Below are 26,106 nucleotides of genomic sequence, written 5' to 3' on the forward strand. Positions count from 1 at the left end.
TGAGTTTTTTCTTCTAATCAAGCAAAGTAACAATTGAATAATTAGAGCGTTTTTTTTATACTTAAAAGCATCGCCATAATATCCTAATTATCGCTTTAAAGTTACATTATAGTGACACGTGGCGCACCATTGCTGTGATTTTTAAGTGAAGTAATGTTGAAAAGAACTCTTAAGCTACTATGAAAGCAACTTCCATATTCAATAAACTCAGGCTAATTTATTGTTCACTAATACCATCAGTAATGAGTCGAGTTCGAGGTGAACGCTATCGCGCAATCAGTGCTCTGCTAGTAAATCCTGAACCACGTAGTTTTAATTGATAGCGTTATAAATTGGTTTATTCTTCATAAAAAATATTACAAAAAGATCTGATACTGTTTGTTAAAAACTGTGCCCCAAGGGTGCAACTTGGGTGCATTGTTACACAATGTAAATAGTAACACTCGTCATCAATTTATTTCCACTTCAACGATCTTGTTTCACTCACAGAACCAAAAAATGTTTTGTTCTAGAATTTGTATTCACAAAATTTCACGTTATGATAACATTCCACTTAGTATTGTGCCGTGTCAAATAAATGTTGTGAACAAAAAAAAAAACATTCCACTTACTTTTGACACGCAGGAGTCAACTAAGTTCATGTGAGACATTCACAAACTCAGAAAAAAAAACAGTACATTTGAACTCGAAATAGATCCAAATTAGGAATCAACTTACGTAACACACTGTAGACTGATTCTATCCTTAGTATCACACAAAGGGTCGAAAACAACAGCAGTCGATTCATTGTGGCACCTTTTTTCCCAAAAAAAAAGACTTAATTTTTTCAACGACTTCGTTCCACAGGACATCAACAGTGTTACACTTTCACTATCGCCTCCGAGTGGTGTGTTAGCATTCGCCACTAGTATGCTTCTACTCTCACTTCCAAAAAAAAAACCGAACCAACAAACCAAATTAAAAAGGTGCTAACCGCCACCGTTCACACCAACCTGCTGCACAAGAATTGACTGCTCGGACAACCGTTTGGATGGGCGGCTTTTATAGAATGCTATGCTGATGTTTCCTTTTTTTTTCGGCCACAACCGTAAGCGATCCGCGCGAATCCACTGCGTACAGCCGAAACGAAACAAGTTCTTAAATATATAGTTCTAAGCGCCAGCTCAGCTCGAACCTCGCTACCACCGAGTGTCTTCGATAGAACAAAACAAAAAAATCAGGTATTGTGCTTCTGGCCAGCTGCAGCCAACACCGTCATCGATTTATGGGCAACACGGACCGAGGGAGACGTTCTTGCCTTTTTTCGCTTTCTACGCATGGTTAAGCTCCCGGTGGACAGGAAGCTACAGACACAACGCGAACGTCAAACGTCGTCGTCGCCGGCGCGGTGTTCAGGAAGCAAAACTTTTTCGCCGGTTCGTCGCACTGTCGCGTTGAAGTCTTCCCATCGCGGACCGGCACGAGTTTATCGAAAATCACCACTTCGAGAAGCATCGCGTGCACTGAGTGCTGTCGCAAGCCGTCAGCAACCGGCCGGGTGGCCGGCTAGTGACGCGCGAAATCGTTGTCAGATTTATAACCGCAGGTTTTTGAGTAGATCATCCGTTCGGAGAGATCGCGATCCTTCTGCTCGCAATCGTTATAACCATTGGGGACCGGTCTCAAACTAAGTAATTAAATTTTAATTAACCCTCTCCCGCTCACAAGGTTTATCATTAAAATTTATAGCTTCACGAGAAAATTCAAGCTGAACACTTTGTAGACTATCTAAAATTACTGTCAACTGTAATATTTTGAAGAAAATGCCCAGTGATGCTCTGAGGCAGCATATAAAAGTTTATGGAACAATCGTAAGCACAACAAACTATTTTCTGTCAAGATATGATGATTATAATTCTGGGTGCTCTAGAGTCACCATGAGCGGGAAAGGGTTAATTATGAAAAACCCCCGAGCATTTGGTGTTTTTTGTCGTTCTATTTCTAGTCGGTTAATTGTTCTACTCAGATTACTCTTCTCTTAAATGTAGCAAAGGGAATTGATTGAGAAAAGAAGATAATACTTTTGTAATAATTTGTATGGCCAGTCGAGAAGGCTAAAGATATTATTTGGGTAATTTACAGCTTAATCCACGTAATTTATGCACAATCCCTTCGTGAAACTTATCCCACGCACTGTGATTGATTCCGTTTAGTCCAGTCCGGACTGGACGGACGATCAGGCAGAACAAAGAAGCAATCAACGACAGCATCGATTTCGAAAATTAAAACGACAAAACACCAAGAGTAACAAAAAATTATAACATACAGTTTCATTACGTTTCCTCTCACGAGAACCGGCTTGATGAGTTTGCTAATTAGGACTAGTTGCTGCTAGTGGGACAGCAGCAACTGGCACCTCATTTGCATCGGAAGTGGATGATGAGCTTGTTCGTTTATGTAAATATACCATTAAGTAGTTCGTAGATTGAGTTTTCAGTTTTGAACAAACTAACCGAAAAAAATCGTTCTAGAAACGGCTAGAATATTAACAAATTTTGTACGGTGTTGAAGTAAGACTAGTTTCATTTCGTTTATTCTCCTTCTTCGCTGGTAAACATTTAGCACTGGACCATAACTAATTATTGGGAAATTCCAAACCCATGACGTGATACTCAGCTAAGCTGCTTGGTAAGAAAAATCACAGGAGGGTTGTGTGCAAAGCCACGACCGCAAGGTAGAAGTAGAATACTTTTACACAGCTCTACTTACGGCTGTACATTAACCTTCGGCCGGGCGAATCGGCTCGCACCGCTTTTCGTGTTTAGCCTGGCAGAAGCCTGATGCGCACGGCCAACACAATAGAAAGGTGTTTTCACATTAAAAATTAGACACGGTTTTACTGAAGTTAGTGTTAGCAAATGCATCTACCGCTAATACCGCCGCCAACGTACGAAAGAGCGTCGTTTCATGTGGGGAATAATATCAACAACGAAAAACAACGCGCGTCTAAGCACACCCGAACTGTTTCGCCGTGCCGCTTCCCTTTACTTTCTTATAACATCGGCCTTAGGGAAGTACTGGCTGCACCTACCGCTGAAACTGTTACCATACTGCTACTGGTACCCAAAGCTATTAACTCTTCAGATTAAGTGTTTTATTTATCCTCAAAAGAACAATTGTTTAATTCCATATCGGATATAATGCAACCGCATCTCTGTAATATGTATTACCGACAGTAATATTCTTCTGAACAAAATGATCCAACATTTCCATTAGAGGCAGTGCCGGCTGGTGTACGGCAAAAACCCGCCCGATCGCTCGCGTTGGCGTTCAGCCTGGCAGAGGCCTGAGACGTAGTGACCAACCACAAGGCAAGTGATTTGTTTAATTTGAAGGCAGCCACAGGCGCAACCCGCTGCTATTGTCTGTTACTGCAGAGTGGTGATATCTGCTGCTACTGCTGTCAACGTTGTGGACAGTCCATGCTGCTCACTTTCCAAATAATGAATGTAGCTAGATTTCCCAGAAACACTCTTTTATAGCCGAAGGGCGCTACGTAATAGGCCACGCCTTTCTGTTCAGTTTTACCATTTCCTAATGTTCTTTACACGAATTATTCCACAATTCGCATTTGATTTTTGTATCCAGCGAATAAACACCGATGGTGCTCTTACACACGCAACGATTTGACCCCTAACCGTATTGCGGCTTGTAACATCAAGCGATTTCGTTTGCTCGCTGTTGCGTGTTGCATCATGTTGCAACTTGGCAGCTGGGAGACGACGAAATTCTGTTAATGCTGATTGATTGAATCGACTTCATATTAGCTCTGCAGGTCGAACTAACTGCTTTTGTGAATGCGTTCTAAGAAGGCAGTTTGTTATTCAAAGTCGGTTATGCTGATCGCAGCCTTTGCGCTGCCCTTACCAAATAACTAAATTATTAACTTTATTTACTAAATAAAGTAAAAATTAGACAACTACAACAGAATTTGATTGCATCCCGCACAGAATGTCTGCTTGTGTTGATGCCAGAAAATTATTAACCTTCAATTATTTTTATATTTGCCTTGAAAAAGGCATTTTGCGGTTCAAAATCGGTTGCTGATCATAACCTTTGAGCTGCCCTAACAGTGGAGGATTCAAGATTCACGGACAACATGCACTGTGGAAGCTATTTCACATTCAGTAAATTCGACGGGTGTGACAAATTTAAATTGCTAGGATCCAACACAGAATCTTGCTTGCGTTGTCAAAAATTATTAACTTTCAATGACTTGTTTATTTGCCTTGAAAAAGGCATTTTTATGTTCAAAATTGGATTTCCTGATGGCAATCTTCATGCTGCCCCACCACTGGGAGAATAATGACAGTCTGGCGACACACGCTGAGAAGAACCGCGCTGCTCCTGAGACCAACCACAGGGATAGTGCTGCTGCTAAGGAAGGACGACTGCTGTTGTCACTGTTTAGAACTATTATGAGCGGCTTCGGCTGAAACAGGCTCTTATATAGGCCAAATAGCATGTTTTCAATTGCAAGGTATATGATTCTGTTGACCGTGCTTAGGAAGCAATCATATAACGACCAATCAGTGGTCGAATTTTTCGTTTTGACAAGGCTTGACTATTTTCAATAGTACAATAGTGTGAATAGTGAAATTACAATTATCTTATTTTGGGAAGAATCTTAGAAGACTTTCCAATCTATTGCTGCAAGAACGAAGGAAATCCATCGGATACTAACCGATTTATTAGTATTTGAAATTGGACATATTTTTCACTTTTTTCGGTTTTAGATTTTCATTTCACATCCCTATGTAGCCGAACTTCCTGAGAGAAGTATTCTACTTCAAAACAACATCAAACTAGGTTTTTGTTTATTGAAGCAAACATCCATTAAAGTGGTAGAATATCCAACTCGGTAGCCCCACTGATCGCACTGTTAGCCATTTCGCTGAAAATCCTTCCTAGGCTTTCCTCGAAGGCAGGCCGTACCTCATCCAACAGCACCAGCGGATCTTCGTTGATTACGTTATTCCCAATCTGGCCCAGCGTTGGATCCCCGTTGAATAGGTTATGCAAATGGAACTGCCCCTTGTCGAAGCGTAGTTTAACCTGAACTGGATACAGCTGGACATACTCCAGTTCCCCCTCCGGGTCCGGCTTCAGATAGTACTTGAGGCGCATGTTGGCAATCGTGTTATCTACGGTAATTAACATCGGAATCGGTGAGATTTGTTTGCGCTAGCACTTACGCGAAAGCAATCACGCACTTAGCTGTAAATCGAAATCACCCTGACCGGTGATCCGGAGCAGCAGCAGCCGCATGTCAAGCGTGTATTGACCATTCACAAGCATACTGGGAAGCCGCACGCTGACGTTGAACATTTTTTCTTCCACGCTAACCCTACGTAGTAAGCAGGCAAGCAAACGAGTGATTGAGAATAGAAAATAATGCCTCATTGTTGCTAAACTTACTTAACCCTTCGGATGGAGAACGCACCGGCACCCTCGATCGTCACGTTCGAGAGGGTGGCACGGAAGCTCGATCCATGATCGATAGCCATTCGGTCGATTCGGATGGGCTCGAGTGATGGCGCCGGCGGTTGACCTTCACCGTAGTCTCCCACGGCCATGTTGGAGCGGATTCGTTCCACCACTTCCTTGACGCATCGTTCAAACTTTGGATCCTTGCGGGAGCATCCCGTTAGGATTGGCGCTGTGGTTGGAGAAAAAATAAATAAATTTATGTTTTAGAGAATTTACTGCAAAATATTTGAATATTTTAAAGGCTTGCTAAAGTTTACTTTCTGTGCCATTCTGATGCTATTTTCGAAAGATAAACGAGTTATACATTTTCGATTTCATTTACAGGGTGTATAATATTTTGAATTGTACTCTTGGCTATTCAAAGTTTCCAGATTTAAAAAAAAATCGAGTGTTTTTTTTGTTAACTTACACTGACACTACATAGTTTAGGATAACGGTATGCAATATAAATATTTTTTAAAAAATCTCATGCTACTGCTGTTTGCTAGAGCGAATAATTATTTTTTACGGGCTGCAAGCCAACAACGTTATACTGTGGCGTTGATGGTTCTCGATAAATCGGCTTTCGTCTGCCAGCTGTATTTTTTTTCAACGATCGTGAATTCATTGGGCAGTGAGCTCTGACTGGCAGCGGTGAGGCTACTTTTACTGCTCCCCTCGTTGTTTGTGTCTTTGCTACTGGCTCTACTGCTGCAATCATGGTTGGAGCCTCGACTTTTTTAGTACCAGCTAGTTGACTGAAGACGGCTGAAATGATTTTTGGTAGTGGTGAATTACCCTTTATTAACCCTCTAGTGCCCAAGTTAATTTTCAGACGGACTTCGAAAAAATCACTATGAATCTTTATAATCATTTTTTAAGTTTTGATTGAAGCTTTTTAGAGGTTTAACTGGAGACCGTCTAAAGCCGGCACTGGGCACTAGAGGGTTAACCCATTCCCAGGAGAGAGAAAACAGATTTTACCTCGAAAAAAGACCTTCAAACTGTTATTACTCAGCAACTATATGCACAATTGACACAAAGTGTATCGCATATTGTAGGTTGATCTGTTCTCTAACCGTATTGAATGGTTTCGTCGGTCAAAACTGCAAGCATAATTGTTAAGCTAGGGTAGGGAACAGCCTACGAAAAAGTACTGATTTTTTCCTATTGTCGTTCCAAACGAGTATTAACTGCTGGTGACTATACTCTACATCCATGAAAGTTAGCTGTTACGAAACTGTGCAGAGCATATTGGCATTGAAGAAGTTGATAAACATGCTAAAACTGGACAACGCCTCCTTATTCGATATTTAATTAAAAGCGTTTCCGTACACCAATCGTTGTAAACACTTTGCTACTGTTCCGTTCTAAATTCTGTACCTATGTTCCATAATCAGTATGTAGCGGTAACAGCCGTTTTGCTATTATAACATCCTTCGGTTTGTTGATGGACGACTGTCATAAACGGTTGTTATGAACTGTCATCGATTGAACAGTATCGATCGAACAGTATCGAATAGTTGCAGATTGTGAATTCTTGATCATAAAACAAGCTGACACATCCTCTAAACCAAGGTATAGGGAAATTATCGTAATTATTGTTGTTTCACGTTCATTTTCTCGCCATGACAAATTGTAACTGAGAGCTACGGAGCTACGGGCTACTTCACAAGGATATCTTGCCCAGAGATTGGCAAGAGTAGACAGCGGGAAGGCTTGCATTGACGTGCAAAATATAAAATAAACTAATGAATTGAAATATTTATCAAACACCACTTAAACTAATATAATAAAGGAATTACCCAGAAAAGCTAGTACTATATTTCTTCACCGTGACCACAAAAAAAAACCTCAAGTTGTTCCACAACTTTTCAATGATTTATTTATTTTGTTTTTTTGCAATTCACAGCATCCGATCGAGATTCTTGTGACAATATCGGTACAATATCGAACATTATATTATTGATTTTGAAATTGATAAGTTTTACAGTATTGCCGTCAACCCGAAAGCCTTGAAGTCTTCCTAGGCAGAAAAAAAATTTAAAAATGACCGCCGAAAACTTTTACTAAGCTGTTACGCTAAATTTGTAAATTATGAGAGTCTTGAAAATAAGGTTCGTAGGAATTGTTTTTCGTTCACGTTTTGGTTTATGCCGTCTCCAGAGCAGGTTGCAATAATTTCGCTGGTTTGGCGAAAATTCGCTTTCCCACGAAACCCCGGAGACTACCTCCCAGACCCGGAAACTTCAGGGGCAACCCGAAGAAGTGGCTCACCTTGAATTCTTCTATATGCTCTTGCGAATAAACACACATCCGCTTGCAATCGATTCATCTCACCAAACGCAACATAAGCTTTTACAACGCTAAATGATAACGACAGGCATGCTATGATAAAAGAAAAGTCATTGACAAATTCACTGTATTACGATTAGGGTGGTCGGTATTACCGACTTTTCGAAAAACCGGTATTTCGGTATTCATAAAAATAAAAACCGGTGAAACCGGTAAAAAACCGGTATTTTTATTTTTTTCGGATTAATACAAACCAGGGGTGACTCGTGGTCTTTAAACCTACTTTTTCAACTACAAAATTCTTAAAATCATAGTTTGAGGAAGAAATGATGATTGTCCGCGGGGTGTCATGAGTCAGCTAGACCTTTCATTTGACACTAATTTCGTGAAAATCGGTTCAGTCATCTCTGAGAAAAGTGAGTGAGTTTATGTTTCTGTTCATAGCTAGATTTTACATTTCTAAACATAACAGGCAAAGTAATAGCCTGGTTGCAAAAAAATCAATAGGGTCTTATAGGGTAACTAGACCTTTCATATAACACTGATTTTGAGGAAATTGGTTCAGCCATCTCTGTGAAACAAGAGTGAAATTAAACAGTCTTCAGAAGACGTTTCTTTTTATAACTTTTGAACCACATATTCAATCTATATAAAATTCAAAAGTTAAGGGTTTTTTGATATATGCTATTCGGCCCTTTGGAGCACTTTCATATCTTCGGTTTTGCAAGTGATAGCTATACCTTTCTAGGAGAAAGGCAAAAAGTTAAAAAAAATATTAATTAGGAGTAAAATATTCACTTCAATCACGAGCAATACCGGGAACGTACGAATAGCACAATACCAAATTTAAATTTTGTTGAGGCCATAGGTTTTGATCAAAGCAGTTACAGTTTTAAATAGTCTTTGAATTTCGTTTCTTTTCATAACTTTTGAACCACATATCATATTGCTATGGAATTTCTCACTTGTGAGTTTGAGAGACAACCCGTTCAAATGACACTAGATATGTTCAAATAAGTCGTGTGATCTTTGAGATAATAGCTTTTCGTTGTTTTTATAATTTAATACATAACGGTTGGAATAAAAATACGATTATAGTCAAATAAAATGGGAACCTATAGGAAAGCCAAACTTTTCATTTGACACTAAGATTGTTGAATTTAGTCCAGCCATTTTTGGGAAAACGAGTGAATTTTAAAAGTCACCGGAACATGTTTCTTTTCACAATTTTTGAACCACGTGTTTAATCACTATAGAATTCATCAATTAACCTTTAACTAGCCCGCTCATTTGATACCAATATTGTTCAAATCGGTTGTGTACTTTCTGAGATAACGAAGTTTCGTGATATTCATATTTTGATACATTACAGACAAAGTAACAGACTGATTACATTGAAATTCAATAGGGTGTTATGAGGCAACTAGACCTTTCATTTGACACTAATTTCGAGGAAATCGGTTCAGCCATCTCTGAGAAAACTTTTCTCAGAGTTTAAGTAGTCTTCGGAATATGTTTCTTTTCAAAGATGGATTTCACATTTTTAAACATAACAGGCAAAGTAATAGTCCAATTGCAAAATAAATCAATAGGGTCTTATGGGGTAATTAGACCTTTCAAATGACACTGATTTTGTGGAAATCGGTTCAGCCATCTCTGAGAAACATGAGTGAGATTACACACTCTCCAGAGCACGTTTCTTTGAATAACTTCTGAACCACACGTTCAATCTTCATGAAACTCAAAAGTAAAGGGTTTTTCAAGTAGCTCGTTCATTTAAAACCAATTTTGTTAAAATCGGTTGAGTAGTTTCTGAGATAATGATGTTTCGTGATTTTCACATTTTTAAACATAACCTCTAAACTAAAAATCCGATTGCAATGAAATTCAATAGGGTTTTATTAAAATTTTCTTTCACATCGCAAAGTTAGTTTCAAATTAGTGAATAACTTTAAAATTCGTAGAAAAACAATATTTGAAACTGTTGAGAAGAGTATATGAATGAAGTGAAAAAAAAGGAAATCACGATCAGACTAGACCTTACTTTTTATGAATCCGGATGAATCGACGGTAAATATTTCTTTATCCTGTTCGATGCTTTTTAAACAGTTCGTCCAAATTATTTTCTATTAAAATTATTTTATTAATTTTAGCTCCTAATGGAGAAACGAAAAATGTGACATATGAACAAGTTTGTAACTGAAATAGAAACTAATATTTGAAATGAGAGGTTGGTCAAAAATATATAAAAATATATAAAATGATAGAAAAAGCAGAAACTTTTACACGAGTGAGGCCGGGTACATTCAGCTAGTGGCTAATAAAAGCCCGCTGCGGTACGGGCGACGAAGCTTTGGCCATGCTTCAACTATTTAAATTTTACTTTTTCAAGGAGCAATAACTTTTAGGATGAAATTCTTCATTGGTTGATTATTTCATCCTGTAAACACTTTGTATCAACAAAAAATAAATTCCTAATCCAAATTTATATTTAATCATTATTTATTTAGTTTTACTTTTAAATAGCACAAAATGAATAATGACTTGCGTATTTTCGCTGACATGATTGTGACTAAATTGCCTCAAACTATGATTTTCATAATTTTGTAGTTAAACTGGTAGGTCCAAAAGCAACGCGTTGCCTCTGTGAGTATAAGTGTGTGAAGAGATTAGCTGTTCTACTTAAATAATAAATGTTTTGCTTTACTGATATGAAGTTTTTTAACATATTATCGATACACACAAACACATCGTCTGAATCCGAGCAGATTGTTAGAAAATAACAAAAATTGATACATATAAATAGGTAAGGGTGAATTAATATTTAATGTTGCTTCTGTCTAAATGTATTCATTATACAGGGTGTTAGGAAGCTCACATAAAATCCTTCAAGGGGCGATAGAAGACCATGTTTGATGAAAAAAAAAACTACTGCAGAGTTATTCACTATTTTTAGTTTTCGGTCCTGTTTGCCTTTAACGAGCAGAAAATTGTGAATTTTTGAGACACTATTGATTACGAAATTTTCTCCGCTCTTCAAGAGAACAAACAGAACTGAGCTAGCTATCATACTTCTTGTGATAAACCTCGTTGAAGGTGAACACAAGCGAAAACTAGAAGAAAAGAATAACTCTTGAGTAGTTAAATTTTGACCATATGCGCAGAAAGATTTTTTTCATGAAATAGGGTCCTCTCTCACCCCTTAAAGGATTTGGTTAAAAGTGAGCTTCCTAACACCCTGTATACAACGTCATGTGATTTGTAACGTCTACCTAAGTGAGTAGCATGCATTAGCCTAACAATGATTTATAAATATTGTGACAAGTTTTTTTTTTTTCAATTTAAAGAAAAATACCGAAAATACCGGTTTTTTCGCCTCTCCAATACCGGTGTATTGAAAAAAATATCGGTTTTATCGGTTTTACCGGTTTTTGTTTTACCGGTAAACCACCCTAATTACGATGCATGTATCTTAGTTCAAATGGAACACTACAAAACAGCATGCTTTGCATCGCGCACAGGCAAGAAGCATAACAGTAGTATAATCACTGAAGTCCATGGCGAAAGCATCGGCAACGCTGCAAGTCGCACAATTTTGTTTCCATGGACTGTTACGTTTTCGCTGGTGTTACTACTGTTGCTAAGGAAGAAGCCCTCCTGTCGTCTAACGGCTGTCGTAGTACAGTACATTTTCTAAAACTGTTAGGGAACATATTTTAAGCAGCTTTAGAAGCCGCCTGTGTATTAAGACGAAATACTTGAAATCCGTAAGGTGAAATACAAATATGAGTATATCGATTTGTTCTCTATCTTTTTCTTTGTCAGCACTTGTTTTCAGATTCTAAAACCGATTGAGCAAACTTCAACAATGATCAATTAAAGTTCCCTATCGAGGGACGCTATTCCAATCACCCCGAACCTTTTAAGAGCCAGTTCGCGAGATCCGCAACCGCCTTTCTGAGGGACGTTGTTTTGATGTTCTCCGATTGGGCTGAAAATTGTTGTAGATTAATAAGGTAGGTTGGGAGTTTTGCAAAATTTAATTTTTTTTCATTGAGGTTAAATGGGGTAAAACGGCCCCTGAAAATGATATGTCCAAAAACGTCCAAATACTAAAAAGTGCAATAACTCCTGCTAGACTTGATGGATTTTCCTGAAAATTCGTGGTATTATTCTACACTAAGAGTAGTTCAAAACGCATAGTCACAAAGAGGTAAATTGACGAAAAAAACTCATTTTTCTTTTAAAAATTGTCAATTTTCAGGGTAATCCTACTCTTCTCAACATCGCTAGAAAACATATCTGATTATGGCGTTTTGTAGAGCAACTCAAGAGCTTTAATGTTGTGTATAAGCCAAGTGTGCCAAATGGGGTAAAACGGCCCTTGAAGGTTTTATTTTTTCAAAAAAACCGTCAAAATCACAAAGCTCACTGTAGTTCCTGTTAGACTTAATAGATTTTATTGAAAATTATCACTGTACCTTACCAAAACTACCTACTTTACCAGAAGATACGCAATTTGGGGTAAAACGTTCTTCGAAGATTTGTTTTTTCGAAAAAAGCCGTCAAAATCACCTAAACTGCAAGAACTTGGGTTAGACTTGAGAGATTTACTGAAAATTTAGATTATTACTCTAAGTTAATACGAACTTGAGGGCAAGATGACAAAAGTGACAAATAGATTTACATAACGAATTTTTTTTTTTTTTGAAAAATACTTGGCGATTTCCTGGGTGCTATTTTCTCTACAGAAAAGGTCTACGTGCGGATCTCGATTCAAAACCTGTTCTATTCAAACATGATTTTTTCGACTTTCAGAGTAAAATCAAACCATTTTGCTTGAAAATAGTGATAACATATAGGCAGATCTATAAGCAGTGGTGGGCACCGCTAACCGGAAAATTTAGCTCGATAATCGCTAAACGCTAAACGCTAAACCCACATTAGCGGAACTTTCGCTAATCGCTAATCGCTAACTTTTTAATATGTAAATAGTCATATCGCTATATTTTTTAGTGCTCTTGTTTTGTAAGATTTGGACCACTTTGATCTTTTTTGGTTAAACAAACGAAAACAAATACTTTTTAAAGCTATTTACAGTAAGAGGTTCACGAAACGGTATTCATATTTGATTTTGTAAAAACAAGAATAACAAAGTTATTTAGCTTGCATTGAAAATAGATACTCTTAAGCCTGTAGTACACTCTTTTCTAATGGTCAAATATTTGGCCTTCTGACATAATGGTCAAATTTATTTGGCCGGTTCAAATTTATTTGGTTGTTGTCAAATTTATTTGGTTGTTGTTTGCCCGTGTTTGCCCCATGTTAAAATTGGAGAGTGACAAACAATTATCTTTGACCAAATTTTTATCTGTCAAAAAGTGCCAAATATTTGACGCTTGGTCAAAGAGTGTAATACAGGCTTTAGGAATGTTTTCACAAAAATTCAATTATTATGTAACCGTTGGTTTCAGGGATAATGTGTTGACTCCGTCAAACTTACAAATAGTTAAAGCTGCTCAGACCCCCTTATTACGACTCTGTAGATAGAGCCCACTGAGTGAGTGATATCCCTCCAAGTCTGTCGCTTTGCGTCTGGGACGGAGAGGTCACTCACGAAGGCAAGCTTTTTTATACGACCACGATTACCTCGTTCTGTATGTGTGAAATCCCTCCACGTCTGGTGCTTTTGTATCTGGGACGGAGGGGTCGCTCATACCGGTTCACGATCAGATGCACCGAGGCATGTTTTGCCACAAGGGTTTTGGATCATCAAAACTTAACGACCTATGAAGTGTTGCCAAGATATAGATATGTCAAAATTAGGGAAATTCGAAGGGGTTTATAAGGCTCAGCCAAAGCGGGGAAGACTCCTTTTTACGCTGAACAGTAAGCGAAGTCGTTACGCGCGAAGTCATTTTTACAAATACATAATAAATCCTCGTCGTGCTGGTCGGCAGGGAGACCCAGCAATCATTGAAGCCGAGCCCAAGCCGTGGGAACACAGGTCGCAGCAGATGTACAGCGAGGTCGACCCGCTGAATTTGGGGAAAAAGCTACTATGATTACACAAGCGCAAGTTAACTTAGGCTAAGTTAAACATTGTTCGATAGCAAGATGAATATAATGTAGAATTAGTGTACAACCATCAGCTTTGAGATTCATACTAATTTACACCTGCCAATTAGTCCGGTATTCCGAATTCATACAGTGGTTTTACCCCTTTTCGCTACTGGTCTAACGAAAGGGTGTTCTAAGCAGGAGCTTTTGAGCCAGTAGGGGTTTACACGTTAATATCAGGCAACGCTTTTCACCTGGGTCGCTCTTCGTTCGGTGGTTCACTTTCCCTAGGTTCCCGTTCGTCGAAATACGAGTAACGTGGTGGGCATAAAAGCCGCTTGAGGCGTAGATCGAATCCCCACCTCGCCTACTTCCTCGTTACCCCTGAGCTAAGCATAGGCTAACAATTATCTGAATCGAAAAAGTAGAACCGAAGTTGTCATAATTTCAAGCGCATTGCAATTTACCAAAGTTCTTGGTGTGCCGAAAATTCAATCTAGACCTTGTGCTTGTTCTTCAAAATGCTCCTTTGGCTTTTCGATAACTGGAACTCCATTCTAGGGTAAAAAAACTGACAAAAGTAATTTTCGCATTAAAGTATGTTCATCTTTCGAAGCAATTTACGTACGCCATCAGCAATTCACAGTTTTTCTAAATATTTATGTTGTCGCTTCTCTACAAAATTTAGCGAATTAGCGGTTAGCGTTTCGAAGGCCAAAATTTTAGCGACGCTAACAGTTTCGCTAACCAGCTCAAAAATTAGCGAAATCGCTAAATAGCTAACTGAGTTTTAGCGCCGCTAATTAGCGAATTAGCGAATTAGCGGAATGTTGCCCACTACTGCCTATAAGTAAACATGTAAACAGTCTAAAGCAATATGTGATTTCTTTATTCTATGTTGACTGTCGAGGATTATCATATGCTTAAGTGCACGGATTTCGATCCAGCACGGTATACTTCATTCGACTGGGTATACCTATGTGCAAATCAAGTTTGACATCAACTTGATAATTTTTTTTTGTAAGGACCCCACTGCGACCAGTATAATTGTTTGATCTTTTGTGGCATTGTCCGGACGTTTTTGCTGTTCGCACATTTTTGTTTTTATTTTTACCCTTTTGCAGTGTTACTTATTGAGAAGTAACCTGCTACGTGTTGTTTGTGCTTTTTGACTTCTTATTCAGACTTAGTAACCTACTTCCTTCCTTATCGACTCTATCATGTCCTCCTGCAATTTATAACTCTAACAGCGTATAACTTGCTAAAGTGCCTATGATAGAGTCGAAGCTTTAGAACAGTGGTTATTAAGTCTGGAGAGAAGATTTTGTGTGGAAGAGCCTGAGAATAAACCCATACTTGAAATTCTTTTTGCCAACGAATGGCTTGGTTCTACTAAGATTCGAACCTATGACCATTCGATTGTCAAAGCGGACTCTGTAACCTTGCAGCTACGAAGCTCTTCTCGATAATAGTTGTGTGCCAAATTGAATGCATCTAAAGTAAGACGCAGCATACCATGACATGGCTCAAGCTCCTACAAAAAAACCTTCTTCAATGCAAATTTAGCAAGTTACTATTTGGTCATATGAGAATGAGAAACACGGCTTAAGAAGAACTCAAATTATCCAACTCGAATTTAACTGGACTGGAATTAGGTACTGGACGATATAAGCGTATTCGTAAAATATGTTCGTCACTGTACACACCACCAAACCCCTAAATTGAGATTTTTTTTTCGAGTTTGAGTGGCATAAATTTTTATTTCCAAAGCCGCAAAAACTTGATCGAAATTATGTTGACCCAAATAAAACTGATTTTAGAGCTATAGACCATCTCACCGAATCTCTTTAATCTCACTCTCCTGATAGTTAGTGGTAACGTTGTTTACGCTTTGGACTGTGTGCTTTTTTCTGATGGAGCAAATGGAGTGCTTAGTGGAAATCCTGCTCAATTTACAATTGTTCTTAGTCTACTGGCACATCACGCAAAACATTTAAAGGACATTTTGGTCACAGTTGAAATGATCTGCTTTAATTGAGAACTGAACTAAATCGCTCGAAGTTAAACAAAGTTACCAGTATCTGTCAAACTCAGAGACGTGACGTCACAGTGCGATGGTCTATAGGTTTTTAGCAAAGTTGTTTCATTGATCATCCTCCATTCTGAAGAAGTTGCAATTTTGCGATTAATCCACCCGAAAGTGAGAAACGGATTTTACTTCTCCCATTTTTGCAAATGAAAATTCATTTTGGTCGGGAAAGTTGTGGAACACTTTATGAGAAACAACTTTGCCGAAGACATCATTCCTCTACCTGGCTGTTCAAATGAACTTTTGCAAAGTTTACTACAGAATACATCTTAGAATCTTTTTTTGAATTTAACTTTGTGTAGTGATTTTTTAGAGGTTTTCAATGTTCTGCTTTGTTTTTCGAAAGTTTATTTTTATCTTTTGTATATCATTAGTTATTGGAGATTTCTATTGAAATAAGGCACTCATTCAAACACACAACAGTGTGTAAGTCAAACATCATTTAATGACTTAGACAAGCAGTGTGTGTCGACTGTACTTAAAAAATTGTTGTTATTTTTACTCGGATTTCAGCTTTATCGCTATGTTCGTTTAATCTTATTTCAGCACGTGCAATCATTATGAACACTATAGATTCCACTCATAACATGTAAGACATAGTTCAGATCTGAAACCATTGAGTTCTTATCTAAATTCATGAATTGGCTCTCAACGTTACGAAACTTGAAATTTACAGTTCCAAAACTTTTTTCCTTTAACGAATGTTTTAAAAGTAATTCCTTTTTCTATTCTGCGCTTGGTTTGTTTGTTTTTCGGAGGGGTAATCGTTGTTTGAAAAAATAGAATTTATAGTAAACATGGTGGTAAAATTAATGAAATTATTCTGTCTCTTCTCAGTGTCGCCGATGTACGGTATCTTTGGTAAATATACAGGAAAATTTCATACCAGATTTGGAAGCTGCGAAGGTTACTGAAAATGTCTCTGTATATTGGGCACAGAATATCGATCTGAAGGAACGTAACGAACCTAAACCAATTAGCAAAATATAAATTAGAGTGGCGCAATGCTTGTATGAAAACTAATTTATTAACGAATTTTAAAAACTGACCATGAACATTTTATTCATTGGCCCAAAAAAATGATCTATGCAAAATTCCAGCCCAATCGGATATGATTTAGGGGTGCCTAGAAGCGCTCAAAGTTGTGATTTTTCGACCTTCGAAAAACTACCAACTATTCCATATTAAACCTTCGGTTGCCCAGAAAACGGCTAAGTCCCAGAAGGTCAACTTTCGGTCAAATTTTTTTTGATACCACTAAATCCCGACGTTTTATGCATTTAAAAAAATTTCGATTTTCTCAATTCCCTGGCATATTTTCAAAGGTCGAAAAATCACAACTTTGAGCGCTTTGAAGCGCCTTTCAACCATGTCCGATTGAGCTGAAATTTTGCAGATGATTTATTTGGACCAAACAAACAAAATGAACATGGTCGGTTTAGGAAATTTGATATGACCCTTTCGCTGCCAAACCTGGCAATCGCATGCTGACAGGGGGCGGGGCTTCCTTCCTCGGAAGGGAGTTTCCTGGGATCGACACCAACAGAAGCGTTGTAAGTAACGCAGTGTCCTTCTCAAGTCCTGGTAGTGCCCGGGACTCTAAACAATGGCACTACGATGGCCCTCCTGCGACATAGTGGGGTTGGTCGCTGGCCTTGCCAGCCCGCACCATTAAACGAACGCAATAACGTTAAATACGGACCGGAACAATCGGCTAGGACCTAGGCAACGAAAACGGACTAACGATTGGATTCTCGGAACATGGAACTGCCGATCTCTCAACTTCCTAGGAAGTACCCGCGTGCTTTCCAAGGAATCGAAGACTCGCAAGTTCAATATCGTAGCGCTGCAGGAGGTATGCTGGAAGGGGACGATGGTGCGTACGTACAGGGATGGTCACACCATCTACCAGAGTTGTGGAAGCACACATGAGCTGGGAACAGCTTTTATAGTGATGGGAGAGATGCAGAAGCGGGTGATCGGGTGGTGACCAATCAGCCCTAGAATGTGCAGGTTGAGGATCACAGGCCGTTTCTTCAACATTAGTATTATCAACGTGCATAGCCCACACCTCGGAAGTACCGATGACGACAAGGACGAATTCTACGCGCAGTTGGAGAGTGAATATAACCGCTGCCCAAAACATGATGTCAAGATCATCATCGGGGATAACAACGCGCAGACCGGTGATTGGACAATTCAGTGCACACCAACTGAGGAATGAAGACTAATCGACTTTGCCACCTCCAAGAACATGGCCATACGTAGCACCTTCTTCCAGCATAGCCTCCACCATAGGCTCATCTGGAGATCACCGAATAGAACAGAAACACAAATCGACCACGTTTTGATAGATGGTCGGCACTTCTCGGACATTATCGATGTCAGATCACATCGAGGCGCTAACATCGATTCGGATCACTACCTAGTGATGGTTAAGATACGCCAAAAACTATCCGTTGTGAATAACATACGGTATCGTCGCCCGCCACGGTATAATCTCGCGCGACTGAAGCAACACGACAACGTAACACAGTACGCTGCACTGCCAGAAGAGGGAGAGCTTGAAGAAGCCCTTCTAGGGGATCGCTGGAATGCCGTGAAAACAGCTATCAGCAGTGCTGCGGAGGAAGTCCTGGGACACGTGCAACCGAATCGACGTAACGAGTGGTTTGACGAAGAATGTCGGCAGATTTTGGACGAGAAGAACGCAGCGCGGTCAACAATGCTGTGTAGAGCCACCCGTCAGAATGTGGAGCGATATAGACTTCAAGGGAAAAAAGCGTCGCCAGGAAGAGGAGGAATGTGAAGAACTCGAGCAGCTGCACCGCACACACGAAACACGAAAGTTCTACCAAAAACTCAACGGACCCCGCAGAGGCTTTGTCCCACGAGCCGAAATGTGTAGGGATAAAAATGGAGGCATTTTGACGGATGATCGTGAGGTGATCGAAAGGTGGAAGCAGCAACGAACGACGAAAATGTGCCACCCCTAACACTAAGCGAAGTCAAGGATGGGATCCGGCAGCTCCAGAATTACAAAGCGGCCGGAAAAGACGGCATCGGAGCTGAGCTTTTTAAGATGGGCCCCGACAAACTGGCTAGCTCGCTGCATCGGCTGATCGTCGAGATCTGGGAAACAGAACAGCTACCGGAGGAGTGGAAAGAAGGGGCTATCTGCCCCATTTACAAGAAGGGCGACAAACAAGACTACGAGAACTATCGAGCGATCACAGTCCTGAATGCCGCCTACAAAGTGTTTTCCCAGGTCATCTTCCAACGCCTGTCACCATTAGCCAGGAGGTTTGTAGGAAGCTACCAGGCCGGCTTCATGGAAGGACGGTCTACGACTGACCAAATCTTTACACTGCGGCAGATCCTCCAAAAGTGCCTTGAGTTCAGAGTCCCTACACACCATCTTTTCGTCGATTTTAAAGCTGCATACGCATAGCATAGCAGCATAGCATATTTGATCGCCCGTGTGTTGCCCGCGATTGACCAGAATCAGCTGAAATTGCACAAAGAACCGTCAAAATGGTGCTTAGGAGTAGTAAGCCATTTTCAGTGTACAATTCCTGGTGATCTTTCTTTTCACTGATCAATAACGTAGCTGGCCACGCCCAATGCAGATCAATCGAGGAAGGGATATCGGGAATGTTAGTTTAATACTTGTTGCTACTAGAGACCGAGGAATCCTCTGCATCATCCACAAGTATCAAAGGAAGGAATTAGTGTTAGTGGAAAGGAATTGATCTGGATCCATCGAGGTTGATGGTGCGATCTTTCCTACACAAATTCGCGCACGATATGGTTACTTCTCGGTCTTTGGGCAACCGGCCACCAGGAGACGATATAAAAAGAACCACGCCACGATCGCTGCATCGGCACACAGGAGAATTGAAGTTTCTAGTTATCTTCGGCAACCTACCAATCGTTAACAGTTTGTATCACACTAAACTTCGCGTTTCATCCTGTGAGCTTTTTAAATTTACCTTGAAACGAATGGATTTCGTAAAACGCAACAACCGCACGCCAAACGCAAACTACTGGTACCAGTGAAAAATATCATACCGCGTTGTTTCGTGACATGATGGATAAGCGCTCAAGAAACCGACAAAGCGCGTAAGGGGGAAAAGTCTCTGACCAAAGAGCCAATACGAGGCACACCCGAGCGTTGTACGATGTAAGATCATTGATGCGTGGTTATTGGACTTCGAAACCGATGTATGAGGATAGTCACACTGAGCGCGGTCAAAATACCGCGCGCAATTCCTAATGTAAAACTAGGTTACTCATGCACCATTCTTGTCTTGAGTAATAATGCGGTTCGGGGAAGAAAACCGACCAGGGTTACCGGCTAAGAATATTTGCCTAAAAACGTGGACTTCGCGGAAAATTTTATAAAAACTATAATACCTACTGAGTATAAAAACTGGCAGAGTTGCATGCCTTCAAAGCAAGAAAACTTAGAAAAATGCCAATATGCATATCAAACAAAACAGAGTTAGAAGTTCATTTACAAAATGCCAAAACAATCGCTATCAACATTCAGTCGCATGGTATGATGTTATACCGACCAACGAGATTTTCAAAATAGATTTAAAAAATGTTGTTTTGCACCATTCGTCCAAAAGCTAGTTAAATCATAAAATTGGAGCGTACCATCGAATAAAATACACGTAAAGACTTGGAATGGATCAGATAGCTTGAATTTGAGCTTGATCTACTGAGCTTGAGCTACTGATCAGAATCAGTCGCAATTGTACATCAGATAATAATTTTTTCGCGCCTGCATGCTAATCAAAACTGACACCTGGCGGTCAAATAAAGGAAGCAAATGTTAGATCAATGCTAGTTACTACAAGTTTTTAAAAAGGCAAATATGGATACGAAACAAAGTAGAGTTCTAAGTTTATTAGCAAAATACCAAACTGATCACAAATGAAATGCGGTTATCATGGACGGCGTTTGTATGTTTCCAACTTAACTATTCAAAAAAGTTTATATGTACAAATATTATTTGACCGAACTAAGCAAAGCTTTTTGACAAAATGTTAAACTAATAACGATTAGTTGGTGTGGTCAGTGTGGACTCATGTTGGCCCGACTCACACGAATTGAACATAATCATCCAAGAGTACACTATTCGTTCAAAAGCTACGAAATCATAAATTGAATTTTAGTTTCAGGTTCATGAAAAATGAAAATAATGAGCAATCCTATTGCGCACGCATGCCGTGCAAATTGTTGAAAACACGGCAACACTTCGCATCGACTTCATCATGTTTCGACACACACACACACAAGCAAACTTCAATCCAAGCAACCATCATCTCTCTTCACGCCTCACACGCAGCCAACACAAATGTACACGAATGCACTAATCACCACGCAGCACAAAAGGCAGAAAAAAACAAATTCTCTCTCGCTATGCTGTTCAAATCGAATGGAAGAAAAGTTGTGTGCTTTAACATAGGTAGTCAGGCCTGAAACACGTCGAACGCCAAAGCGAGCGATCGGGCGAGACTCCCGCCGCAGCTCAATAAACAGCCGTAAGTAGATCTGTTCACGAACCTACGGCAAGAATCCTACCGGACCGCCCGCGCCGGCGTCCAGCATGTTTCAGGCCTCACAGTTTCACTGTAAATGTAAAATATTATCAACACCAATACTTAGCTTCTGGTTCCTGTCTCTCCAGTTGCATTTTACGAGCCAGCTGAAGCAAAAAGGTTTGCTCATTGCTGCGTGCAAAGCTCAATGGGGGATAAAAAGAAATAAACAAACACAATCCTATAATCGATGTCAGGAGAGGACGTATGATAGAGCCCATTTCTTCTCAATTTACGGCTTCCACTTCCCTCTCAATTCACTAACACTACCGTTCACTTGGTAGAAATGAAAGCGTACACGAATGGCGAGCGAACTCTATCTTCTGTGCCAATTTATACTGCATAATCAATTCCATTTTTGATCTTCTAATTTTCACTCCACTATAATTAATCTGTATCTTACACACGCGACACTCCATAAACTTGAGATTTTTCAACTTTTTATAACTTCCAGAGCGAAAATACAAGTGAATTTTATGAAAAATTTACGGACCGATTTAATGTGCGTTTGTTTTGTTAGCCATGTTGCCAGTCCTTCACGATTTTAAAGCTGCATACGATACAAAAACCCTACAAGAGCTATGGAAAATTCTCGACGAAAACGGCTTCCCGGGGAAGCTGACAAGACTGATTAAGGCTACGATGGAGGATGTGAAGTGTTGTGTGAGCATTTCGGGTGGAACGTCGGACCCATTCGAGTCTCACAGGGTGCTCCGACTAGGTGATGGTCTCTCCTGCTTATTGTTTAACGTCGCGCTAGAGGGTGTTATGAGACGAGCGGGGTTTGACATGCGGGGCACGATTTTCAACAGATCAGGTCAAGTTATTTGCTTTGCGGATGACGTGGATATTGTCGGCAGAAAATTTGAGACGGTGGCAGACCAGTATACCCGACTGAAACGTGAAGCAGATAGGATCGAACTGAAGATTAATACGTCAAAAACTAAGTATATGGTTGCAGGTGGGTCCGAGCACGACAGGGCACGCCTAGGCAATACGGTAACAATCGACGGGGATGAGTTCGAGGTGGTCGACGAGTTTGTGTACCTCGGCTCTCTGGTAACTGAGAACAATGATACCAGCCGGGAGATAAGGAGACGTATTATCAGTGGAAGTCGTGCCTACTATGGGCTCCATAAAAAACTACGGTCGTAAATTCTGAGTCTTCGCACCAAGTGTATCCTGTACAAAACGCTTATAAGACCGGTCGTTCTCTACGGGCATGAGACGTGGACAATCCTCAAGAGGACTTGCGAGCACTCGGAGTTTTTGAACATCGGGTGCTAAGAACCATCTTTGGCGGTGTGCAGGAAAACGGAGTGTGGAGGCGTAGGATGAACCACGAGCTTGCGCGCCTCTACGGTGAACCCAGTATTCAGAAAGTGGCTAAAGCTGGAAGGATACGCTGGGCAGGGCATGTAGCTAGAATGCCGGATAGCTACCCTGCAAAATTGGTGTTCGCTTCAAACCCAGCGGGAACGAGAGGGCGAGGGGCGCAACGAGCGAGATGGGTGGACCAGATGGAGCACGATCAGCAAAGTACCGGGTGCCCGCGGAACTGGAGGCAGGCAGCCATGGACCTAGTGAATTGGCGGAACCACGTTATGTAGGCCATGTCTTAAGACGTACGGCCAACTAGGTAAGTAAGTAAGTACGTAAGCACTGAAGCCACAAATCGACCCCAGACAACATTTTGAATTGTAAGATGGCAACTTTCGATTTCTGGCAAATAGCCAAAAATGGCCACATTCCACCCAATATAATAATATCCGGATCTAGAAAGCTAAAATCGACCACAGACATCATTTTGAACTTTAAGATGGCGACCTTCGGTTCCTGGGAAAAGCCGAAAATGACCGAACTACACCCAATATGGGTGTTTCATCAACCAGAATGACGCTCAGGGGCCAGAAATTGTTCGTGAAAAACAGCCTGAAATAACCAGAATAAGTACCTCCGGAACCAGAATGATACAATGAGCTTAAAATTGACCTCAGGCACCATTTTGAATTGCAAGATGGTAACTTCTGGGAAACAGTCGAAAATGACTGAATAATACTCAATAAGGATATTTCCGTAATCGAGATGATGCATAGAAACCAAACATTGACCTTGGACACTATTTTGAATTTAAAGATGACCACTTTCAGTTTCTGGAAAACAACCAAAATAGCTGAGTACCACCCAATATGGGTATTTCTGGTGTCAGATTGTTGGCAGAAAAACAGCTGAAAATGACCGGATACCACCCAATATGAATATATTCAGAATAAAAGTGATGTACAGAAACCAAAAGTCGAGGATGTTGCCATTCCGATAAAACCAATCATTTCCAACTATTTTGACTTTGATCATATCCTATGGCCGATTCGTCGAGCATTTGCAGACTATGAACACATCGCAAGGAATCAATGAATTCAGAATGTTTACAATTATTTAATTAAACACAAAAATGGATGGGGCGAAGTTTGCCGGGTCAGCTGAGTGGTAAAAAATAACACTAAAAGTTGGAATTATCGTCAAGATTGTAGGTACACCAAAGCTAATGCACGAAAGGGTTCACAATGGAGTTTTTGCGGTGCGCATTTAATTGCAATAGCCGCTGATGGCGTTGTGGAAGGAGAAGGCAATACAGCTAGATCATAGTTAGAATAGCTGGGCAACCATAAACACTTGTCAGGATTTTGTGTGCTGTCCTAGCTAGGATTGAAACCGTTATTAGGATCCTTTGTCGACGACAAATTCTTGACGAGTTCAGAGAATACTGCATATTAAATTTTCTTATTCAAGTGCTTCAAGTGGTTATAAAGTATATACTTTCCAGTTGGTCTCGGCGTACGGCCTAATAAGCCAGTCGTCGTAGGTTCGAGTTTCGGCTCGGGAGAGACTGTTTGTATCAGTAGGATCGTAGGGCTAGCCCCGCAATTACCTTGTACATTGAACAGTTGGCTGCGAAGTCTGTCTGGGTTTCAACTACAAGCTGGTTCACCATCGAATTACAATAACACAACTTGCAGTTACCTATTTGTGGATTTGAAAGCAGCCTACGGAAATGAACTGCTGCGAATAATGCTGGATCAAAAATAAGCATCAAAACAGCTGGTGAACTATCAGACGCCTAAGTGACGTGAGAGGAACTTTCTATATCTTGCAGATAGTTTTTTAGAGTTTTGTTTCTGATCCTCACAGTGCAAAATTGTTCAAATTTTTTCCAAATTTCATTCGTGAAGCGAGAAGCACACTTATGATATTTTGTTGCAGTTAAGATGAAAGAACGTATTCAAAAACGATTATTGTAACCTTGATTGTCGAGAAAATTAGGATCACAAAATATTCCTGGTGACTATCCTTTTTTATACACTTATATTCGAGCGTCTTGATAGAAAAATTTTCACTACACTTTTCACTTTTTATTCACTTTCACTATTTAATTCTATCACTTTTCACTTTTCACTTGCAAATACGTATTTCGGCACTGACATAGTGCCTTCGTCAGTGCTTATTTGGACTGTCCAAATAAGCACTGACGAAGGCACTATGTCAGTGCCGAAATACGTATTTGCAAGTGAAAAGTGAAAAGTGATAGAATTAAATAGTGAAAGTGAATAAAAAGTGAAAAGTGTAGTGACTATCCTTATCTCGTGAAAATTTATTGTTCACATTTATTTTACATTTCGCTCAAAAGCCGTCTGAATTATGTACATTTGAAATTGGACAATTTCGGTGACGCTCACAATGTTTGCGATTTTACAATTGACACCCCCTATCATAGAATGATGCCGTAAAACGTAATTCTAGGTCAAAATTGTTATTAGATTAATGTTCTTTTGCTTTGTTCAGTCGCCTGAAATCTGTTGCACACTTTAACCGTTTTATTCATCCAATAGGCTACAGTCTTGTTTCTGAAACTGAAGCCAACCCTCAAATTGTTTATAATGAAGTCTTTGGCACTCCAAATATAGGCTTCGCTAAACTTCAAATAACTAGCACAATTATCTTAAAACTATCAAGGTCAAATAAACTTCCTTGCTGAAATCAAAAGTTGGTCCAAGGACTTTATGTTTCTTTTTTTCACCATCACAAAATTTCTAGCTCTAGCTACACGAAAAAGAACTCAAACTAACCTAACCGAGCGCTGCTGAACTCGAACAGAAACACCACCAGAATAGCAACTGCACAAAACTTCATTCCGTTCTCTCTCAACTTCCTGGTAATCCTCCGACAAAGCTTCGTAATCTTAAATTACTACTGATCCGAGTGCATCTCCCGGCAGTTCCATTTATACCACTGTCAATGCCGATTGACACACTTGGAAGTTGTGAATGAGCATTTAGCTCTGCAATAACAGTTGATAGGAGTATTATAATGCAAAAGTGCTGCCTGCATGTGTATACAACAAATGCTTGACTTAGTGACCTTTGCTGATGTTATTGCAATTCAACCCGTTCATTAACAGTAATTGTCACATACGAATGCGAATACAGCGAACAAATGAATCACCGAAACAAATTATAACCGATGTTCGTCTTCTAGTTTCCCCTCCAG

At 39.9% G+C, this 26,106-nt stretch overlaps 2 protein-coding genes across 2 annotated transcripts in view; both read right to left on the bottom strand.

The window, feature by feature from the left end:
• The window catches only part of LOC129731112 (protein takeout-like), a 29,601-nt gene extending 26,697 nt beyond the window's left edge, over positions 1-2,904 (bottom strand). The window contains exon 1 of the mRNA XM_055690878.1: positions 718-2,904. Coding sequence (XP_055546853.1) covers positions 718-787 — 70 coding nt within the window. The 5' untranslated portion in view covers positions 788-2,904. The remainder of the gene's footprint in view (positions 1-717) is intronic.
• A 1,807-nt stretch (positions 2,905-4,711) lies between these two features.
• Positions 4,712-25,843, bottom strand: LOC129731114 (uncharacterized). The gene is made up of 4 exons (XM_055690881.1): positions 25,686-25,843; positions 5,458-5,698; positions 5,253-5,386; positions 4,712-5,183 (listed from the first exon to the last, which is right to left on the bottom strand). The coding sequence occupies exons 1-4, from the start codon at positions 25,747-25,749 to the stop codon at positions 4,876-4,878; spliced, it is 747 nt and encodes a 248-aa protein (XP_055546856.1). The 5' UTR covers positions 25,750-25,843; the 3' UTR covers positions 4,712-4,875.
• Positions 25,844-26,106: the final 263 nt, after the last annotated feature.

This window comes from Wyeomyia smithii, chromosome 3, assembly GCF_029784165.1.
Source record: "Wyeomyia smithii strain HCP4-BCI-WySm-NY-G18 chromosome 3, ASM2978416v1, whole genome shotgun sequence".
NCBI classification, from domain to species: domain Eukaryota; kingdom Metazoa; phylum Arthropoda; class Insecta; order Diptera; family Culicidae; genus Wyeomyia; species Wyeomyia smithii.